This window comes from Xylona heveae, assembly GCF_001619985.1.
Source record: "Xylona heveae TC161 unplaced genomic scaffold L228scaffold_12, whole genome shotgun sequence".
NCBI classification, from domain to species: domain Eukaryota; kingdom Fungi; phylum Ascomycota; class Xylonomycetes; order Xylonales; family Xylonaceae; genus Xylona; species Xylona heveae.
Window position 1 is genome coordinate 308099 of NW_017264204.1, and position 20080 is coordinate 328178.

Below are 20080 nucleotides of genomic sequence, written 5' to 3' on the forward strand. Positions count from 1 at the left end.
TTTAAAGTTTCGCAGAGGGTAGATACCGGAGAAAGAGTAATGAGCCAGTGCAGCTGAACGAGCCACAAGGCTTGTGAATATACCGTGATAAACTCTAGGAAGAGACTGATGATATCCTGATTTCTTGTGGCGTTGCCTGGAAGCGTCAGATAACACTGTTGGGCTAAGGAATTTCAAGTCAACGACTATTAAATGTGAAGGATTTATCTTGATTATGCGCACTCGATATTGAGAAGTCCCAGACCTAAGCAAGTGATAGGAGGGTGAACCGATGTTGATAATAAACCTTTCTCTTTCTTGGTATAGATCTATCTATTGTTGAATGACGACCGCCTCACGAATCAGACTTGGCGGCCGTGATAAATGCCTTGATCTTTTCAATACTCTGAGTTCCGTTGTCTTCCACGCCACTGCTCACATCCACAGCCACAACAGACGACCGAATTTGTGCCAAAGCCGATTTGACATTCTGTGCATCTAGACCACCCGCTAGGATGACCTTGAGATGGGAGTCCTTACTGAGGGTATTTTGAACCTGGCCAAGGTCCAGCATTTGACCTGTCCCACCAGAGCCAGAGTCTAAGAGCGGGAGAGCATGAAAGCCTCGCCGACCAATGCCCAGATCGCCAGGCTTGAAGCTGTGAATTACCGGAACGGGGATAAGAGCAGCCCATTCTACAGGTTCAGAGCCATGCAATTGCACGATGTCTAGATCTAGAATCTTTTGTTGCTCCAAAATGTATGAAAGCGGTTGGTTCTGGAATACACCCACAAGCAGAGCCCGTCTGGGATGAGACAAAAATGTAGAGCTAGCATGGGAAAAGAATTCAGTTGCTGCACTGGCATTGGCTTCCGGCTGCAAAGTTGGCTTCGCATTCGGTCTTGGAGTCTGGTGAACGACTTGAGAAATACGGATGGCAGCATCATTAGATACTGAGCGCTTTCGTCCTTTGACAAGGATCATACCGATAAGATCGGCTCCCGCTTGGACAGCCGCCTCAGCAGCTTCAGGAGTTCGCGTGCCGCAGATCTTGACCAGTAGATCCTTCGTATGGATCGGTGATTGTGATTTCTCAGTGCCTCCAAGCAGCTCCGCGATAAATCTTGTGGTATCGGTGGCTCTCATGAGAGCCTCGCCAACAAGTACTGCACCAACGCCATTTTTCTTGTATGCTTCGACATCCTGAGAACCGGAGATACCACTTAAAGCGCAAACGATAGTGTCCTTGGGTACTTTGTCCATAAGTCTGCTGGTGGTGTCTAGATCAACTTCAAAGCTAGCAAGATTTCGGTTATTCACACCGATCACTTTCGAGCCTAGCTTTACTGCGATATCCATTTCATGCGCAGTGTTGACCTCAACCAAGGGCTCCATGCCGAGGGATTGAGAATAGTGATAGAGCCTTGATAAGGTCTCTTCGTCCAGCATTTTGACAATGAGCAACACAGTGTCGGCACCTGCTAGCCGCGCCTCCAAAATTTGATATTCATCAAAGATGAACTCTTTTCGTAGCACAGCCGGGCGATTCGGCATGCCTTCCAGGCTTTGTCTAACCAACCGTAGATCATCAATGCTACCCTTGAACCATTCAGGCTCAGTCAAGACCGAAATGACACTGGCCCCTGCGAGGGCGTAAGTTCTGGCCTGCGCCGGAGCGCAGGTAGCCAGAGAGATAATCCCCTTCGAAGGCGAAGCACGCTTAATCTCGGCCATTAGAGAAAGCGGATAAGGTGACTGCCTCAGTCTCTCCGGGAAAGATATTTGCGGCGGAGAGAGATTGAGCTGGTAGGAGGCTTCTAAGTCGCAGAGCCTTTGAGATGGGATCTGCTTCTGAGCCGCGACCGCGGCCTTACGGTGCGTATAAATCTTCTCGAGGATTGATGGTTTATTTGTTGCCTCTGAAGCTTGTGCACTCGTCAAGCCATTGGAAACCTTTTCAGTCTTGTTTGCGTTCGATGACAAGCCCTGCAAATGCTCATTCTCTGCCCAAGTTCCACCTTGCATTCTGAGGAAGTTTTTAATCATGACTCTTCCTTCCTCCGTCAAAATACTCTCCGGATGAAACTGCACGCCCTCAATCACATATTCTTTGTGGCGAACCCCCATGATCACACCCTTGGCGTTGTTACCTCTTGAGATCCAGGACGTGATCTCAAGACACTCTGGGAGCGAACGGTGTGTACCAGCCAGAGAGTGATATCGAGTCACAGGGAGATCCTGAGGTAGCCCCGCAAACAATCCTTTCCCATCATGCCGCAGAGGCGATGTTTTTCCATGCAAAATCTCTCCAGTCACGTCGACTTCACCTCCGAAAACGGAAAAAATGCATTGCCTGAAATGATAGGGATTAGCGCGCACACGAGATGAAATTATTCAAGCCTCATGTAGGCAATAAGTAGAAAAGACTTACTCTCCCATACAAACACCGAGAATGGGAATTTTTCCACTGAAATGGCGAATCGCTTCTCGACTGATACCAGAATCGGTTTTGGGATGACCAGGACCAGGGCTCACGACCAACTGCGTCGGTTTGAGCGCAATGAGCTCATCTAGGGTGATCTTATCATTTCTGTAAACTGTAACAGTCGCACCCTCAAGAACTAGGTATTGATAGACATTCCAAGTAAAAGAATCGTAGTTGTCAATGAGAATCAAGTTTGAAGCACTGTCCACAGGCGGGGCAGGCTCCGGATGGTGGGGTGAATGATCAACCAGATCCGGTGCCGGCATATTGACAGAGCTGTATATGTGAGGGTCTTAGGCGTTTGTCCAAGCTAGACAAAAGGGTCGCCCTCAAATTGAGTCGGGAAGAGTGAACCGTTGGATAAGGCGGTTTGAAGCTGTTCGAGTCATACACAGTCTGCGCTCTAGTATATATTTATCTGACCGATTACTCCACCAAGGGAGGTCCGCTAACAATTGCACATCGGAGGTCCGGCGTCCTCGGCCGAGTCAAAAGTACGTACCCTGAGACAGCAGCCCGCAGAGATATTTTTTCCTTGTGCAAATTTATGCAGCAAGGTACGCGTACAATTAGTGCATATCTTTTTGTTTTATTACGGGACGCAGGACTGACCACTGACGTCTTGTTGCTCTGAACGCGTTGGAAATTCAGTCTGTTGAAAGAGTTGACCACAAAAGTGATTTCTTCACCGTCTTAGATGCTTTGAACGGCATGCCCAAAGTGGCCGACGGTGCAAGTACTCATGGCACCTATAGGGGAGTCTTCCTATTTTCCCCCACTCGACAAAGTATTCTCTGGGGAACAGCCAATAATGTGAGTAGCTTTTCCATCGGTACTCAGAGGTTGAAGCTAAATACTGGGTGTCTGTGGAATCTAGATCATGGAAAACCGCTTTCACTACCCTGAGAGATATTGATCGTGCTGGGAATAGCTCTAGGCTCAGGGCATTTTTCAAAGATCCGGTAACGATCGACCTTCTAAGCCGCCCAAATGGCCCCTTCGAGAAGCCGACAGCGCAAACAAAATCAAGTTTTGAGACAAGGACAGCTGCTATCAACGTCGCACCTAACGCTCAGGGCTCGTACAATATCAATCAGATCAAAGATGATGCCCTATGGTTGAGCAAAGAGTCCCGGATTGACGAAATCTCTGCCCTTCGAATTGCCATCCTGGAATGGCAAACGCGACCAGCAGTCCATCTGCTTACGGGGTTCTCGGAGGAGGAGGCCGCAAGTGTGCAAGAGGCCGCTGGGGGCACAACGCTTGGCTCATCAGTGTTTCGTCCAAATGCATCTGTCATACCTTCGAAATCAGGCGTCCAAGCAGTCGACGCAGCGGATTTTGGGTCAGATGAGAATCGGCAACTAAGGTTACTGAAAGGATATTTGTCAGAGCGAAGATACGTGCTCAAGGTCAGCACATTGGTTCTATATGCAGCGACGCCAGCAGGTTCTACCGCAACTCAAAGTCATCGATCACATCAAGAGCTGCCTTTCTGGGTTCCTGAAGCAGGTAATGCTGTTCTCAAGGCGTGTGGCATCGACACGGAATATGTGGTGGAGGGGAAAAGCAGTATCCTTAGGTGCATTGAATGTCTCCAAGAGAGGGTAGAAGTGCTGGAAATGGGTAGTCAGTGGTATAAGGAGGAAGGCGGCCGACCGGAAATGGAGGACAGCTGGGGCCGGAATCAGATCCTGGAGATGATTCACATTCTGGAGCTGATTTTTGTGCTCCTTGACTCCTCCCCGCACCTCACCTCGTCAGAAGTGCTCCTTGCGTGGTTCACGTTTATGGCAAAGTACGGTTTCTTTGACCGGCTTGAGCCTGTAAGTATTCTAAAGCCACATGTCGCTGAGCTGCAAATCTAACGTTACGATCACCAGCCTTTTCCTGAACAGAGGAACTTGCTTCCCCCGTTCCAATCGATGCTATCCATCGTCTCTCTTGCCATTTTGAAGACGCCGCTAGCATGTGCCAAGCTTGTCGACTCCGCTGACCGGCCAAGAAACGAGGTCCTCTCGCGACCAACCGACCCATATCTTGATGATAAAACGACAATGAGCCAGGTGACTGAGATTCTCGTCGAGGCTGCGGGCGCGTGTGTCGAAATTGCCAGCCCTGCCGGTTTTGCTTGGGGTGTCATCTTTCAAACTCTTCGCGTCATTGCAAATTCTCGAAGAGAACGATGGGAACTTCGTCAGTCTCAAAAAGCAGCGGACTCTTTTGTAGCTTCAGAATCCTCGGAGACGGAAGGCGGAGAGCCATCTGCTACGGAGAGCGGGGGTCGTTCTTACCAGTTGCGGCGGCCATCCACGGCTAGTGACGCCTCGCTAGCTGTTAGTTTTTATGAGGAGATATTGGAAGCAGTCATGGACGTTCCCCTAGATGGTGACCCAATTTCCTTCCTCGCGAGGAGCGCTGTCAATGTCAATCATGTCTTCGATGTTGTGTTGCGCTTGGCAACTCAGTTCTGCACACCATTTGGCTCGGAAGACGGGGCCGGGGTGAGAATGCGCGCTTCATTATTAGACTTGATCAGGACAAGCTTGGACTTTGTCGACTATCTTCCAGAAGTCATAGAGTCTGTGCTGGCTTGTTTGGACGGTGGCGAACGCTATTGGGACTTTGTCGGCAGTGGATTTGCCCCTGGCAGGGTAGACCCCCTCGCAATCTTTGCGAAAGACGAGGTCCTTGTCGAAAAGCTTTTTATCATGGCAAAATCGAGATTCCCCTATGAGGCTCTACCATTTCTCAAACTATGCAAAGCTTTGGCAGCATATCGAGCTACTGACATTGAAGGAAATCTTGTTGTCACCCAATTTCTCAGCGAGATGGGTACTTTTACACAAGTTCTACCACCGGCTTTCAGAGGATACCAGACGTCGCGGGAAGATGAGAATGCCAATTTGATTACAGCTGTGGAGGACCTTGATCTGCTGTCGTCGAAACAGCAGAATGGAAAACCTTCCTCAACAGCTCCCGGTGATAATACTGCTCTCGTGCTCGCTGAGGACACTGCAGGAAAGGCCGGTTTCACGATCTTGCCAAATACGGAGGGTAGGGTTATTGCAGAATCGAAGCCGCTTGTTATAATGTGGACACATCGATATTCCGCCTTAACATATCTTGGTATCTTGCTTGAGAAAGCTTCCCATCGATCTCACGATGAAATTGGCTCTCGAGATGCGTCCGCTCAAGATATTATCACTGAAACAGTAGGCTTGCTTACGAAATTGATAACTTCTACTGCGAAGGTAGAGCGGGATGGCAAAGCAGGCCCGACTGATGGCGCTGCAGCCAAACGAATCTTAGAAGAAGCAAGTGATGGCCTAGATCGCAATCACGATATAATATCGGTCATCTTCGACATTTTTGAGGCAGAGCTTCAGTGGCAACAGCGGCGGTCTGGGGCGGAAAGCTCGTTAGCCCTCGTCATTAATTGCGCACATTTCATATATGCTTTGACTTCTATCCTTCCAAGCAGAGTTTGGCCATTCCTTGCTCGAAGTAGGTTGCTTGAGCTCGACGGCAGAGGTGGGCAGCTCGCCGCCCTTGTTGCATCAACTGAAATGGTCACTGGTCGGTATGAGTTTTTGATTTCTTGCATCCGGATCTTTGATGCGTTGGTGGAAGATGCCGTCATCAACTCTGTTGCGCGGAAGGAGACGACCGAATCTCTCACAAGATTCGCAGCGTCGAATGGTTCAGGCAATGTTCCTGACCGCATTCTTAAGCGAGTTCTTTTGGGATTCCAGAAAATCATAATCGACGTTTTGGAAAGTTCCCCTAACTGGAAATTCGTCAATATGACCGAAAAACTGGAAATCAATGATATGATTATATCTACGTTCCGAAAGATTCTTTCTTATTCTCACGGCATAGATGACTCGGCAGACGCAGACGCGAAGATAACGGCGGTGTTGGCCTCACCTGCGGCAAACCTCCTCGATATTTTTCTTTCTGCCTCTCCGAACGACCTTCCTATTTCTCCCATTCTCCGCATCTTTTATGATGGTGTCAGCACGCCCAATTCCACACTCTTCCTTGTGCTTTTGCGACGCTGGACATTGCAGGTCCGGTCAGCCCTCCATTTCTGCGTTACTCTTGTCCGGGTAGGCCAATTACTTCAGCTCCCATTTTCGTACCTCGAGAAGCAGCTTTTCAAAGCTGCACCACTTCTAGTGCGCCTGTACGCGGCAGACGAAAGCTACAGGCTTCCTGTTGTTCTTTTGTTTGAAGCAATTGTCACCAGGGCGGCTTTCCATTTCAAAGAACCCCCTTCATTGTTAGGGCATCTGGGCCCGGAGCGCGCCAAGACATTCCTATCCGTGCTATCAGCTCTTGATAGACCGCTAGACGATATTGAGCTGGAGATTGCCATCTGGAATCTACTCTCGGCTGTCGTGAGCAATAGGCAACAATGGTTTGCGATATACCTGCTCACGGGAAGCACTCCTCGCGAGTCGTTGAAGGGGAAAGATACGGGGGCTGCAAGCAAGCCGTCTCGGGATAAGCCTTTGCTGACCGTCGCATTGGATTCGTTAACCCGGCTTCATGATCTCCCACCACACAAGGCTATCGCGATGTTAGAATTCGTGGCTTTGGCTGAAGATTCATGGCCTTGGGCAATGGCCGAAATTCAAAGACATTCTGGATTTCTTGGCGCTATCTCAGACTTCGCCGCCGGTTTAGCTCCGTTCAAAGCTTTGAATGACACGAAGACTACGCTCAATGACTGTAACCAGGTGAAGATGGCTTCATATGTAGCCGAGGTTCTCGCAATGTACCTTCACCATTCGCGACAGCTTGGGGATATCTCATTTGGCAAGACTCTAGCTTCGAAGATGAATTTCTTTGCGGAGAATGCTGTACGCAACCCATCTTATAATGCGTCTCTGCATAGCAATCTTCGCAGAAACTTTGAGAAGAAATTCCGAAGCTGCAAGCTTCAAAACTTTAAGAGGACATTGTTACAGAAGAGATCGTTCGGCCGCGATTATTTCTATGATTTGGGAATGGCTTCAAAGATGTTGGATTTTGAACCTTCATGGAAAGGCACGAATCACCAGGGCTTTGCTGGAGAGGTTGCGAGAGCGAATATCAACATGTCTGTCGTGGAGTCCCAAATAGTAAGTGGAAACAAGCAATACCCAGGATCGTCGCCGTGTGCTCACTGTATTTCTAGGCTCTACTGCACAGTTGGAAATTTCTGGCTGTAGAACTTAGTAGTATCCTAGCCTATGAGCCCCAGCTACAGGAGACTATGGCCAAAGTCGTCAACCAATGTCTAGTCTCAAATGCTGAGACTCATCTACCGGAGAATATCTTCGGTCGGCTAGTACAGCTTCGCGCCGAATTTGCCTTTGTTCTGATGCAGCGGCTTGTAGAAGCAAAGGCCAATAGTGCAAGTGTCCGTGCAGTTTTGCAAAATACCTGGAGAGCAATTCGTTCTTTCTCTACCGACTTTGAACTCGCTCTCGCGGGCCCTGATGCCGATTATTTACGGACACTACTAAAGATACTCTTCCTTGCATTAAAAATTCAAGCAGTCAGCCCATTACCCTCTACGGCCTCCGCACCTACACAGGGACTTAGCGGCTCACCAACAAAGCAAGACAATGCGAGCGCCTCGCCAGAAATCACAAAGACAATCATTGAAATCTTAGGAACGGCAGTAGCTGGGGGGTTCCGTGCGGTTGCCACAATCCTGCATGACAACCCTCAGCGTTCTTCTCCTGCCGATCTGGCTCTGCTCTCTGCCATTCTTCAGACAGCTTTGCGCATCCCTGGTGTAGAAATGATACATCAACAGCTGGTGGGGCTCTTTTGCGACAGTCGCATAGGAAGATATGCTACGACCCTGTATTCTTGGTCTGATCAGCTTGCAATTGACGGCGATCCTGTCTACGGTGAGCTAAGCATACTCTTCCTTCTTGAGCTTTCCAGCGTTTCAGCCATGGCCGAGCAGCTCGCCGTCGAAGGTGTGCTCACACATCTCTCGACCGCCAACATTATGAATTACTTCAGTCGTCCCAATGGTGTTGGCCCATTTGATGAGCAGCCTCGCCTTTACTCCATTTGGGCGCGAGGCATTCTGCCCTTGTGTCTCAACTTTCTCGACGCGGTCGGTGCTGCCGTCGCGGTCGAGGTTGCGCTCTTCCTCAATCAATATCCCAACCAATTGGCCCGCTCGGCAGCCAGCTTTGAAGCAAAGTCTACGCTTTCAACCGCAAATCCCTCGACAGCCGGGTGTATCACGCTGAACATGGCATCCGAGGCCCACTCTCTCGCGCTCATCTCTTTCATCCTTGACAATTTCCGCGCAGCTGGTGCCGCCACCGGCGTCGTAGCTGGCATCGAGATTCCCGAATTGCGCTGGGACAAATCCCAGCTCAAGGAGGACATTGACGCCTGGCTCCAAGGCAGGCGCGCCCTCAGAGACAGAATCGTGCCGACCACCGAAAAGGAAATGGAAATGGCCAGACAAAAGCCCCTTTCGGACGCAAGCGGCGCGGAGAGCAGACTTGAGGAGCGCATCGTCGCGGACCTTGACATGGCCCTGAAATGCCTGAACGGGGGAGGCGTGTCATGAAGATGATCCCCCACAGTAATAAGTGCTGCTTGGAGATGTGTCCCCCGTTTATGCTCGACAACGTCAACCTTATCAAAAACCTGGGATATAATTTTAACTTTTTTTTTTCTTTTCTTAACGGCATCGGTTGTGGAAATAGACAAAGCCTCTTTCCCCCTTCTTGTTGTTTCGGTCCTGTTCGTTTTCATCGTTTGCTCGGAGTTGAGGCGATAAAAGTATTTTGTCCCAGTTTTAAACTCATATTTATTTATTTTTTTATTCTCTTTTTTTCCTTTTAGCTTTTATTCCTTCCTTTCTTTCTTTTTTTTTAAATTCCTCCGATACTTGTCTCTGCCTCTTGTCGTTACTTAGATCTCAAACATGGAAACATGGGGTTAAGGTGATTCCCAATATGACTGTGGAGAACCTAGCTCGACACTGAAAGCCTACCAACGCCTGATCTGACGTTAGACGTAATAAAGATTAGACTTTTTCCCTTCTTATTCTGATTTTGGGAATAACAAGAGCTGTGTGTGTGTCGAATATGCATTTCACGGAAATTTTCATGGTACACCAAATGCGTTACATTTGTGCCAACTGGTAATTATTCGCCACAGATGATATTAATATATCTAGAGTAAGCGACTAAATAATATATTGAGAAGGGAAAAAGAAAGAGAAAAAGAAGAGAAGAGGGTATTTCTCGGCATCAGTTCATAGCCAGCAAACGGCAACAACGTAACAACTCACGCAACAAACGCCTAGAAATTCTTAAAAAAAAGCAACTCAACAGAGACGCTTTTCATTCCCCGCTGTAGTAACAGACACCCGCGAAGCTCATCATGTGCATAAAACAAAGCCAGACACAAAGTGCAAAAAATCTTGCAAAAAGGTGGCAAGACGTGGAAGGGTTTGTTAATAAGCAGTGACTTAGGCAATCCAGAACCAAATCTTTTCGATGAAATTTCTGGGCACTTGCTCTGGCCACTTGCTGTCCTCTTCATCGAGGATGGCTTTGCCGCTGTAAATGTCGGCCTCTTCGGGCTTGACGAACTTTGTGCGCTTGACAATCTTCCAGAAGGCGTAGAGGCCAAGGTAGATGGGGATGCCAATGTAGGCGACGAGGAAGTCGCTGACGTTCCAGTCGCCGTGGACGAAGACGGCCCAGCCGTTGAAGAGGATGATGACGAGGAAGTAGATGAGCGCGAACCAGGCGGTGTAGGGCTGCCATCTCGACTTGAAGACGAGAGTGTTGCGGTCGACGCCCTGGGCCTGGAGCGCCTTGTGGAAGCGCAGGTAGGCGATGAGGATCGAGATCCAGGTGAAGAGGTTGGCAATGGTGACGAGGTTCTGGAACCAGGAGAACACCTTGTTGGCACCGCTGGAGCAGCTCAAGTAGGTCAGGAGCGAGATGGACGCGGTGATTCCAACGCAGTAGTAGGGGACGCCACTGTATGTGTATGCGTTAGTACATGGTACACTGATGAGAGAGAGAGAGAGAGAGAGAAACTTACGTTCTGGAGCACTTAAGGAGGAAGCGAGGGGCCTGCTTGTCCTGAGCGAGCGCAAAGAGGTAGCGGCTGCCAGTGTAGAGGAAAGCATTGGCGGAAGATGAGGCCGAAGTGAGGATGACGGCGTTGATGATCGAAGGGAGAACCTTGATGCCGGAACGGTAGATGGCAATGACCCATGGGGAACGAGCAGCACCAGGAGCACCAGCGGCCTGAGCACCAAGAAGCTTTGCGTCGTTGTACGGCACCAAAACACCGATGGCGAGGGATCCCAGGACGTAGAAGAAGAGGATACGCCAGAAGACACGTCGGACGGCCTTGGGGATGTTCTTTCTTGGGTTCTCGGCCTCGCCGGCAGCGACGGCAACCATCTCGACACCACCATAACTGAAAGCCGCGTTGACCAAGGTGGAGAAGAGACCCAAGAAGCGGCCAAGATCACCTTTGCTCTTGTATTCCTTCATCGCACCGGGGTGTTTCCAGTAACGGAAGCCCAGACGGTCGTGATTCGGGCCGCCACCGAGGTCGAGGACAAGAGCAAGGATCAAGAGTCCGACAATGGTGACGATCTTGATACTGGCGAATATGAATTCGGCCTCACCATAGATGGACACAGCAAAAATGTTGAGACAGAGGACGACAACAATGATGATTGAGATCCATGCTGCAACATTGATATCGTCGTTCCAAAAGCCGATGACAATGGACGCGGCAGAGATTTCGGCGCAAAGAGTAATAGCAGAATTGTACCAGTTCTGTCAAAAGAGCACACGTCAGAATATATTTTTTCTCCCGACTCAATGGATATTGATCGGATAACTTACGTTCCAGCCGACAGCGAAACCCATAGCATCGTCGACGTAACGGGAGCAGAACTGAGGGATAGCACCGGGAAGAGGAAGCCATGTTGCCATTTCTCCCAAGCATTGCATCTGCAAACACGATTAGAAATTGTTCGTCGTTCCCTAGCTGCTTCCTGAGCTGAGTCGGGGGTTAACAACATACCATGGCGAAAATGGCAAATCCGGTAAAGGTATAACCTAGGAGCACCGAAAGAGGGCCAGCCGTGGTGAAGGCCGATCCAATACCTAAGAAGAGACCGGTTCCAATTGTACCACCCAAGGCAATGAATTGAATATGACGGGACTTGAGTCTGGGGATTGCGGTCAGCTTTCTGGATACTAGATTTGCCTTTTTTTGACTTCGCTGGTAATAATACTCACCCACGGGTAACATAGCCATAATGCTCAGCAGTTTGGATATCTCCGTAGATTTCGGCAGCTTCTCCAATGTTGCGATCCTTGCGATCCACTGGTGACTCGGCGCTCGCGACATATTCAGGGCCTGAAACCTCATACAGCTGTTTTTCGGCCATCTTTGTAGCGGAAGGAAACGCGGTCCGCGAGCCTGAACAGGAGGGAAGTGAGGGCCTTGGGGATCAGATCGGTTCAAGCTCGTGCAATCTCAGAGCACAAATAAGCTTGTCTGAAGCCCGTCTCCACAAATTATAGAAAGGTAGTCTTGAGTAGAGACGATTCATGGCGCCTTCGCGGGACTTCTTATATGTCTTGAAATTTGAGGATTCGAGGCTCAGCCCGTTCGAAGCTGAGCTGGGGTGCATGCTTTTGCCCTGCGACGCCTCCATGGGTAGGTTCGCGATGGCTGCATCGCCCGCGGACCAACCCAAAGAAGTGAAGTCCCTTCTACGACGGTGTCGAGGCGTCAGCCCCCATGGCCGGCGTGACCGTGAGACGAGGCCGCCCGCAGGATTCTTTCGCGGTCCTGGTTCCAGTCCGATCCAATCAGCGGCCACGCAGGATCAAAGTGCGGCCACCGCTCGTCCCACGGATGGCAGGCGGAAATGCAAGGGCTGTGCTCTGGTTGGTCATTCTCAAAAGAAAAGGCAGCATTAGTTAAGGGTGGTATTTTTTTCTCCTGGTCGAACATTGGCAACACCTCCAGAGACAGAATGATTATCTGTCGGGGGGGGGGGGGGGGGACCCTTGTTCCTGACGTGCCGTGGTGTACACGGTTGGTGTCCTTGGTGTCTGGGTCTGGATTGAGTTTTCGGGCTATTCGAACCAATCTCCTCCCTCTTTCGCTCTTAGTGTCCGGCTGGCTTCCATGTCAGAACCGTCAGGATTGGCTCCCTTGGGGCCTCGGGATGCCATTTGGCTTTGGCTAGAGCTGTAGCCTAACTAGCGTTGTGAGAGAAGATTCTCCACACCACACGCCCATCCCCAGATATTATTCTGCGCAATGATAACGATGGGCCCACTGCCCCGTCTCGACTGGGATCATCCAGAGAACGAACTGATACGGAAAGCTTCTAGAGCCTTTCGGACTTTGAAGCTGCCAACCACACGGTGGCCGCCGGCGGCATGGCTTTTTGGAAAAATAGACTCTAGTTAGTCACCGGTTGCAGTACGGCTGTGATCCTGTGCTCTACCTTATCAATACCTTTGGAGTAGATTCTACTCTGGTCTGTACGAGCAAATAAGCTTCAGTCCAGGGAAGAAAAAAGAAGAATTTTTTTGTGCACCAGAGCCACTTTCCATGAAATTATGCACTGATGTGCAAAATTATACAAATCTGTAACACATTTTCTCCTTTCCACTCCTACAAATCTCAGACGGGACAAAGACAAGTGCTCCAGCCAAAAATAGGTATGTGATCCGATCAGCATCAACTTAGGTACGTAGGGTAGGTTCAGATCTCATAGGTAACTTTAATAAGGCCATTACATAAAATTGCTCCATGCTTAATTAATCGCAATCTCATACGTTATCTTGGGAGAGCCGAAGAAAGACAGGGTCGAGTACCATTTATTACTCTGTTAGTACCGGCATCATGGTCAAACGTAGCGGTACGAAAGGGCAGAAGACGGTAAGTTAGCCTAACGCTTGCTTGGGCAGATCTACTATACGGAGTAGCGATGAGGATGCTCAAATGAACCCATCGGGTGGCTCGATAGTGAGAAAAAAGACGGTTAAACGCAGGCGAGCCTGGGCTATTGCTTATTAGCATTCCCTTGTCGCTCGTCCGCCGTCGCAATTCGTCACGGGTGGCTTTTTCGCCCTCCTTGCGAGAAGGCCCGAACTCCCCTTATCCCCCTTGTCCCCAGACCCAATCAATTGAACCACTTTACCTATAGGGTTCCGTTGCTGTCCTGTCGGGTTGCTGTCCTGTCGGATTGCTGCCCACCACCGCGCGGCTGTTAACCCATCGTCTTGGTCTCCTCGTCCCCCTCGCCCCCAGGAGATTTTGCCGTGGGCTTTCCACGGGTTCTAGAACCTCCTTCCTCTTCTGTCTGCCTGGCTTGTCCCTCATTAATTAATCTATTTCTTTGGTGGGGTTTCCAGTACTGCAGAAATAGTCCACCGCGATCAATGCCCCTCAGCTTAGCCAATCAATCCCCGGGTCAAACCAAGTGCCCCGCTGTGTTCGCTTCAATGGCCATGGTAATCAGATCTCAGTCTGGAATATTTCTCTGTCATATTCATCGCAAAGCTTATCTGCATGGCATGGAGATTGCACCAATCACTGTACAGCAAACAATCAGGATCATGAGCTTTTCTTTTCAACCCCTGGTCGGCCATCCCCAGACTACGGTAAATACTCTAACATTCGCTTGATGTGGTCTGCCCTGTGATCCCTTCTTACAAATTTCCACTACGTAAGGACTTAATTAATCACCAACAGCCAGTTACCTATCAGACGCCATCATTGCCGTCATCACCGGATACTAAATGGTAGTGACTTTTCTAAACAATCAAGGAAAATTACTCTTCCACCGTCTTTCATTTGTGCTGACGACAGGAGATGTCCTAGCTTTCCCTATGAAATCAGGTGATTCAGCTATCTTTTCCTTTCTACAAGGCGTCGTAGCTTCCCGATCCTATCCGAGTTTCAATATCACAACTATGAACATTGGTAACATTGGCTCTTAAAGAGCGAGATTCAACTTGGTTATGACTACGTATTGCTAATTCATTGATCTTGAGCACATGACCGAAAGAACAAGCCATAGCTTGGCAGACAGCATAACGGTGATATATAACCTCCTGCCCGATTGGGATAGGCCTGCCACCCAAAGTCGTATTAACTTACCCCATGGCGGCGCCGCCTCCGATGGTGATGATTTGGCCTGTTTCCCCGAGTATTCAGTTGCCATTCATATGATTTCTCTTACGAGAAAAGAAGGATGACGATACTCACCGTTGATCCATTCGGCGCCCGGTCCACAAAGAAAGGCTACCACGGGAGATACATCCTCAGGGTATCCGACTCGGTTCAATGGAGAAAGGCTTGCAATCGCGTCATCCACCTTTTCGTCACTCCAATTCTGTGAGCCTGGTAAATAGCTTCGAGCATGATGTGTATACATGTCGCTTTTCACGCCGCCAGGAGCAATAGCATTGACAGTCACTCCCTTCGCTCCAAACTCTGCATTGCGATTACAAATTAGCCACTGAAGACGCCTTGGAAGCCATGGTGTTTCATGCAAACCTTTGCAAAGGCCGCGTGCGAATGCTTCAACGGCGCATTTACTTCCGGCATACACCGAATGGTGTGCAACCCCTCGAAGCTGAGCAGAGATTGACGAGAGAAGAATCAAACGACCTCCACTCTGGAGGTGGTTGAAAGCTTGTTGCGCGACGAAAAACTGGCCTCTCGTGTTGACGGCAAAGACCCGGTCAAACTCCTCTGGCGTGACGTTTTGTATTGGCGCGAAATGTTCAATGCCAGAATTTGACACCACAATGTCCAATTTTCCAAACCGTTCGATAGCCGTCTTGAAGAGCTGGATTATCTCTGGGGGCTTCGAAACATCCGCCTTCACGGCGACAGCTTCTTGTCCAAAGCTCTTAATGGCAGCAACTACTTCCTGCGCAGCTTCTGCATTGGACGTATAATTGACAATAACGGATGCACCACGCCTCGACAGTTCGAGTGCGATCTGGCGTCCAATCCCGCGGCCAGAACCAGTGACTAATGCATGTTTCCCACGAAGCTCGCTGCTGGATTGCTGTTCTTCTCGCGTCATACTGACGGTAAATATCTAATTACTGCTAATGGATGCGATGATTGATTGAAGGACTTTGAAATGGGTGGAAGATCTGCCTTCAAATACCCAACGCTTTTCACTGAGCTGGCTATCATCTCTATTTTTTTCACCGACTTCTGTCTTTCTATCTAGGTGGGGAGACCCCCAAACCTGCACGTCGAGTATCGTTTCGAAAACTAAAGCTGCGAAGGCGCTCCTCTCAAAAACTTCGACCATATTATTGGTGCTTTCGGTGGATGTGCAGCACTCCTTGCTTTGATAATGTTCCAGATATCTGGTCGAGTGCCTACAAGCTACCCTCTATACATCAACCTGAGCAAATCGAAGCTCGCCAACTTGCAAGAAAGACTTGATGTATGTAAGTATGTCTCAGTTGTTTTGACAAATTCGGTCGACGGGTGTAAGAATAACCGAAAGAACTGCACGCCATTACGGACCTAGTTGTAGGAGAGGCATTCTCAAGCAAATCTTAAGTCTCTAGTGAAACTAATGAAAATACCCCGCTTTTGCCTTTCATCTCGCAATTCATGAATAGCTATTGCAAGAAAATGGACCGTATTCGAAGGTTGTCGTGTTTTCCGCATCACGTGGACAAAAACATCGGATCACGCTTCCATCCGAGGTCCCCACTGATTGTCCATTGTGGGATTGCGGGGAAGAGGTACAGTGTTCGCAGCAAGGCACCCCCTTTAGAAATTACCCAAAGAGATCACTTAATGTACATATTTGCAAGGGACTGCTTGGAGAAGATGAATCCCATTAGTAAATGTCGAACACCAATACTTTCTTCTTCGAAATGAATTCAGAATCATTTCGGCGACGTCCAAAAGCTTTCCTATTTGATATCGGCGGAGTCTGCGTAAGTCACCTTAAAAACCTCTATGCATATATTCAGTGCTGTAATACTAAATCATTATTCCCAAAGGTTGCCTCTCCTTTTCAAGCTATACTCGATTACGAGCGTGCCAATGGCATACCAGAAGGATGGATTAATTTTTCGATTTCACGTTCCGCTCCCAACGGAGCATGGCAGCGTCTAGAGCGTGGTGAAATCAAGCTAGACCCCGTCTTCTTCGCGGAATTTAAAAGTGATCTGCAAAATTCAGGCTTCTGGAAAGAATTTCTGCAAAAGAAATTAAGTAAGCGGGGATTTGAAAACCCCGCCAATACGGAACCTCAAATATCAATACAGCAGCCGCCTTCCATAGATGCAGAATGGCTTTTTTGGGAAATGATGAGGATATCGAGAAATGCAGATCCTCACATGTTCATTGCTTTGCAAAAATTAAAGGCTTCTGGTTTATTCTTACTTGCAGCCCTCAGCAACACTGTCGTCTTTCCAGAGGAGCATCCATATAATAAACCATTCGAAAGCGACATTCGATCTTATTTTGACGTCTTTGTCAGTAGCGCCCACGTAGGGCTCAGGAAGCCCGATCCTGCAATATACGAGCTTGCGCTGAACGAAATGAGAAGGAGTTGGCTGGAAAGAAATAAAGGGTCTCTCTGTGCCGAAGACGTTGTTTTCCTGGATGATATAGGCGAGAACCTTAAAGCAGCAAAAGCTGCTGGAATGAGAACGATTCGAGTCCAGCTGGGCAGAACTGAAGAGGCAATTGCAGAATTGGAGGATCTGGCCGGAATTTCCCTCCAGAAACCTCAGGATACTCGGTCAAAATTATAGATATTTCTAGAATTGATACTCTAGATGTAGAGTACCACTTGCCGATAATCAGATCTGCACTAGATCATCTGACTGAGGACAAGCGACCGCAGTCGCCCCAAAGGTCGAAATGCATATGATACATAAAGTAATGCCAAACGCAACGGAAAACAGAGGACAAATAATTCCATTTTAATGATAAAAGGAATTAATGTTGAATATGCTCGATACTTGCATGTACCTCTTCTACAAGTATTAGGGTCATCTTACCAGCCATAAGGCAGGACATGAGGGGAGCGAGGAGAGTCGTCCCCGACCCTCGCTAAAGTGCTGGCTGAATTTGTGACTGCCCCACTCGCACTAAAGATGGAATTTCGCACACAACGCTTTTGTCTTCGGCAACTCACGACAATCGACCAAGGCAGCATCAACCTCGCGGCGACGCAGCGAATCGGTCAAGATGGTGAGTCTTCAAATCACTTGAAATCGTCGGCGATGCGGGAATCTACTTTTGCATTCCCATTATATGAATTTCATCGCTTTAATGCCATCGACCTGATGGTTTGACGATGGAGAGAGTCCTTGCAAGATGCTTCGGAGGGTCTGAAGCGCAAATTGCTGACTCGTGGCGGTGTTACAGCCTTTCACCAAGCTCGTCAAGAACAGCGCGTACTACAGGTGAGTCTTTCTCGCAATAATTTGAAGATATTTTTCTCCCCAAAACTTTTGAATCCGTCATGAACGTCTCTAACACTTATTTCAGCCGCTACCAGGTTAAGTACAAGCGCCGTCGGGCGGGTAAGACCGATTACTATGCCCGCAAGCGGCTCATCACCCAGGCCAAGAACAAGTACAATGCTCCCAAGTACCGCCTGGTCGTCCGCTTCACCAACCGCGACATCGTGTTGCAGATCGTGACCTCCGAGATTGGCGGTGACAAGGTCTTTGTCTCCGCCTATGCTCACGAGCTCAAGCGCTACGGCATCAACCACGGTCTTACCAACTGGTCTGCTGCCTACGCTACCGGTCTTCTCATTGCCCGCCGTGCCCTCAAGAAGCTCGGCCTTGACGAGCAGTTCCCCGGTGTTGAGGAGCCCACTGGCGAGTACTCTCTCACCGAGGCCGCTGAGGGTGAGGACGGCGAGGAGCGCCGCCCCTTCAAGTGCTTCCTCGATGTCGGTCTCGTCCGCACCTCTACTGGTGCCCGTGTTTTCGGTGCCATGAAGGGTGCTTCTGACGGCGGTCTCTACATTCCTCACTCTGAGAGCCGTTTCCCCGGTTACGACATTGAGGGCAAGGAGCTCGATGCCGACGTCCTCCGTAACTACATCTTCGGTGGTCACGTTGCCGAGTACATGGAGACTCTCGCCGACGACGACGAGGAGCGCTTCAAGTCTCAATTCCAGGGCTACGTCGACGACGACATTGAGGCTGATGGTCTCGAGGAGCTCTACACTGAGGCCCACAACGCCATCCGCGAGGACCCCTTCAAGAAGGATGAGGAGGCCGGCCCCAAGAAGAGCAAGGATGAGTGGAAGCAGGAGTCGCTCAAGCACCGCCAGTCCAAGCTCAGCAAGGAGGAGAAGACTGCTCGCGTGCAGGCCAAGATTGCCGAGCTCAAGCAGTAAATTTCCATTTCAGAGGATTTTGGAGAACATTATGGGCTGGTTTGATTTTCCTTGGCCGGCGTGCCCAGGGTTGCCTAGCATGGGAGTCTTTCGGAACACTAGCTAGGTAATACAAAAAAAACATTTGGCGCCTTATTTCTTTTCACAATACCATGGAGTTCAGAATACTGGGTGATTTGCCACAGGCATTTTGTCGTATCCTGTTTAGTTAGGTCTTGATGATCCCTTTGCGAACTTTTCCAAGTTTTCTTTACATCTACAAGAGCTCCCATGTTCATATGAATTGCGAATTGCAATAAGTGAGACGCAAAAGATGAGATATCGACATTGTTCGCCGATAAAGTCGTCCAAAGCAGAAAAGGGTCGGGCTCATTAAGTACTAGATCCAACCCTAGAAGCCCATACATTCTGTTTTCTGGTATTTTTGTGGGCGAGAACCCATACTCACTGCCTTAACATATCGCAGACGATATACTCTTTAATCTCTAGTTTTTGGGTGTCTGGAAGGAGTACGTTTGATGGAGGCTCCGTCGATTTGTGTTCGGAAAATTCGCATGTGGCTCATACAGGAGACGAAGAGCGACATCCGCGCAAAAACCCGACGTAATTTGAATAGGTTTGATTGGCAAGCTGGGAAAGACGTGGTCTCGATATCCGCTTCCGTTACCTGAACAAGTATCGTAATCTTCTCGCCTACTCTGATAGAGTAAGGCCCTCCAATTCGGTGAGCTAAAACTTAAGCTTTGACTCTGGGCAGATTGCTTACTGAACCCCGGGATCCTTTATCAAGCAACGAGGGTTTCATGGACTGCTAAGATATTCCTGAATAGGTGATCTCAGCTTCTCTAGAATGGGTGTAGGAGGTTCTGGCGATGACAAATGATAAGTCAGTCAAGCTATCAATTTGTAAAAGTGCAAGATGAACCTGGTCCAACGCGTACTTTGTAGATACCTGCCTTAGGCAGGTAATGATATGATCGCTACCTCGTCACCTCATTACGCCACTTTGGTAGAGCGGCCTAGGCCAATCTTAACCCTATACACACCAAGCAACCTTCATGTGCCGAAGAGGGGTTCCCGCACTGTAGACCTCTACATCCATCTTTCAAAGTCCATTCCAATCAAGTTCACCTCATGCACTTCATTCAATAGTATTCCGGTCGATTTCCATGAC

General features: G+C 49.1%; 5 protein-coding genes across 5 annotated transcripts; 2 read left to right on the forward strand and 3 right to left on the reverse strand.

Moving 5' to 3' along the window:
• Positions 1-334: 334 nt before the first annotated feature.
• L228DRAFT_254280 (anthranilate synthase component 2) lies at positions 335-2731 on the reverse strand (the record flags this gene model as incomplete). The annotated part of the gene is made up of 2 exons (XM_018333819.1): positions 335-2333; positions 2412-2731. The coding sequence occupies 2 exons, from the start codon at positions 2729-2731 to the stop codon at positions 335-337; spliced, it is 2319 nt and encodes a 772-aa protein (XP_018185214.1).
• Positions 2732-3207: 476 nt separating this feature from the next.
• On the forward strand, positions 3208-9057 carry L228DRAFT_241415 (putative nucleoporin; the record flags this gene model as incomplete). Its single annotated transcript, XM_018331329.1, has 4 exons — positions 3208-3278; positions 3343-4291; positions 4349-7594; positions 7651-9057. 4 exons carry the CDS (start codon positions 3208-3210, stop codon positions 9055-9057), a joined length of 5673 nt encoding a protein of 1890 aa, XP_018185215.1.
• Positions 9058-9966: 909 nt separating this feature from the next.
• On the reverse strand, positions 9967-11922 carry L228DRAFT_254282 (hypothetical protein; the record flags this gene model as incomplete). Its single annotated transcript, XM_018333820.1, has 5 exons — positions 9967-10486; positions 10551-11302; positions 11372-11479; positions 11553-11700; positions 11771-11922. 5 exons carry the CDS (start codon positions 11920-11922, stop codon positions 9967-9969), a joined length of 1680 nt encoding a protein of 559 aa, XP_018185216.1.
• A 2731-nt stretch (positions 11923-14653) lies between these two features.
• On the reverse strand, positions 14654-15594 carry L228DRAFT_254283 (ESC reductase; the record flags this gene model as incomplete). Its single annotated transcript, XM_018333821.1, has 3 exons — positions 14654-14694; positions 14766-14993; positions 15057-15594. The coding sequence occupies 3 exons, from the start codon at positions 15592-15594 to the stop codon at positions 14654-14656; spliced, it is 807 nt and encodes a 268-aa protein (XP_018185217.1).
• An 817-nt stretch (positions 15595-16411) lies between these two features.
• L228DRAFT_254284 (60S ribosomal protein L5) lies at positions 16412-18906 on the forward strand (the record flags this gene model as incomplete). Its single annotated transcript, XM_018333822.1, has 5 exons — positions 16412-16474; positions 16541-17286; position 17330; positions 17919-17956; positions 18042-18906. The coding sequence occupies 5 exons, from the start codon at positions 16412-16414 to the stop codon at positions 18904-18906; spliced, it is 1713 nt and encodes a 570-aa protein (XP_018185218.1).
• Between the last annotated feature and the right edge of the window lie 1174 nt (positions 18907-20080).